Below are 1,527 nucleotides of genomic sequence, written 5' to 3'. Positions count from 1 at the left end.
AGCAGGAAATTAATTTCTCTTGAGATTTCTGGTACTGCCTGCATCCAGAAAAGCCATAAGAATTTTTTTTTTGGGTGGTAATTGCATTTTTTATCACAGAGAGACACAGACTGCCTCCATCATATTTTATAGAATCTGTGAGGCAATACATAACAGCACTCAAGGAAAGTAAAGTTATTAAGAACAAGAGCAATGGCAAGTTTTTGTGTTTTGGAAGAAGGATGATAGCTGCTGTGGTCATGCTTAGACTGCCAGAGTCCCATTCCCTACTCACATGTGACCTTGCAGTATTGCATAGTCCACACTTTGCCTCACTGTTAATCTACAAAATGGAGATCCTGCTTCAAGGGATAAAAAACAGCTCACAAACTTGAGATGCCCTCATGATGCTATGGAGGTGGGGGCAGGGATGCAGTCTCATACAGCTGATGTTAATATCTGAAACATTTAGCATTAAAAGAACCTTTGTTCAAAAGTGAATTGATACATTTAAGCAAGAAAAATCCCCTGATGGCTATTAAAGCTTCCTGATGGCTCCTCTGGGCCATCTCTACAATCACAGATCACAGAGCTGGAGAGTGGGAGAGCATTTGGGAAGTATGTGCTATCTTTGTTCTTAAAGTCTTCTCTAGACACCTGCTACCAGCCATTGCCAGAGACAGGATACGGCTTGAGCAGGACCTTTACTCTGACTTGGTATGGCTGTTCTTAAGACCAAAGATGAGGGCAGTTCTTGCACTGCATCTAAAAATAAATAAAACATTTACTGAAAAAAAAACCCAAACCTGAAATGAGAAATTACTACTTGGACAAAAACAAACCTGAACATTGCAGCATAAATAATTCATACTGGTTTTATTTTAAGAAATCAGCAGAAAGGTAAGCCCAGACAGTGTGATCTTTCATTCCTTCCCCCCCTCTTACTCTACTCCCTCCTCTCCCTGATGTCCACCCCAAACCCAACTTCACATCAATTGTGCTATATTGCTTTGGATGGTGAAACTTAATGGGAGCAGATGACATTGCTATATAGCCTTGTGCTCTCCCCACTCATTTCTTCACTAAGACAGCACATATTCATATTTTAAGACATCATTAGCCCCAAGGAAATGTTCTCAGACTGTTCTCATAGCCTGTCACAGGCGTGCAAGCCTCATCCCAGCATTGTCCAGTACTTTGCACATCTCTAACTGTGCATTTATTCCTGGCTGGCTCCAGGCAGCTTGCAAACCCGTGCTGAATCAGACCTCCACTCCCAGCAGCTCTCATTGCTCGGCTATCGGTGGAGTTGCAGGAATGGCTGCTCAGGCAGGCTAAACACACAGGGTGAAGAGGAGAGGAGGTGAAAAGCAATCACATTTTTCTTGAAACTATAGTTGAGATATTGCATTCTCACCTTGACTGAACCTGCATTGGAAGCACTTTCTGTCTCACCAGGTCAGAGATCTTTGGCTCTCTGCAGGCTAAAAAAAATATAATGTTGCACAGTACTTTTCCACATTCGTAACTCAAGTGTTTCATACACAT

The 1,527-nt window shown here is 42.2% G+C and overlaps 1 protein-coding gene across 1 annotated transcript in view; it reads right to left on the bottom strand.

Moving 5' to 3' along the window:
- LOC104548760 (inactive serine protease PAMR1-like) overlaps positions 1–1,527 on the bottom strand; it is a gene marked incomplete at its 5' end in the record, with an annotated part of 10,716 nt that overhangs the window by 4,532 nt on the left and 4,657 nt on the right. The window contains one exon of the mRNA XM_010194865.1: positions 1,397–1,463. Coding sequence (XP_010193167.1) covers positions 1,397–1,463 — 67 coding nt within the window. The remainder of the gene's footprint in view (positions 1–1,396; positions 1,464–1,527) is intronic.

This window comes from Mesitornis unicolor, unplaced genomic scaffold (assembly GCF_000695765.1).
Source record: "Mesitornis unicolor isolate BGI_N332 unplaced genomic scaffold, ASM69576v1 scaffold25581, whole genome shotgun sequence".
Lineage (NCBI taxonomy): Eukaryota > Metazoa > Chordata > Aves > Mesitornithiformes > Mesitornithidae > Mesitornis > Mesitornis unicolor.
The sequence above is the reverse complement of the archived record's forward strand: the minus strand, read 5'-3'. Positions and strand labels throughout refer to the sequence as shown.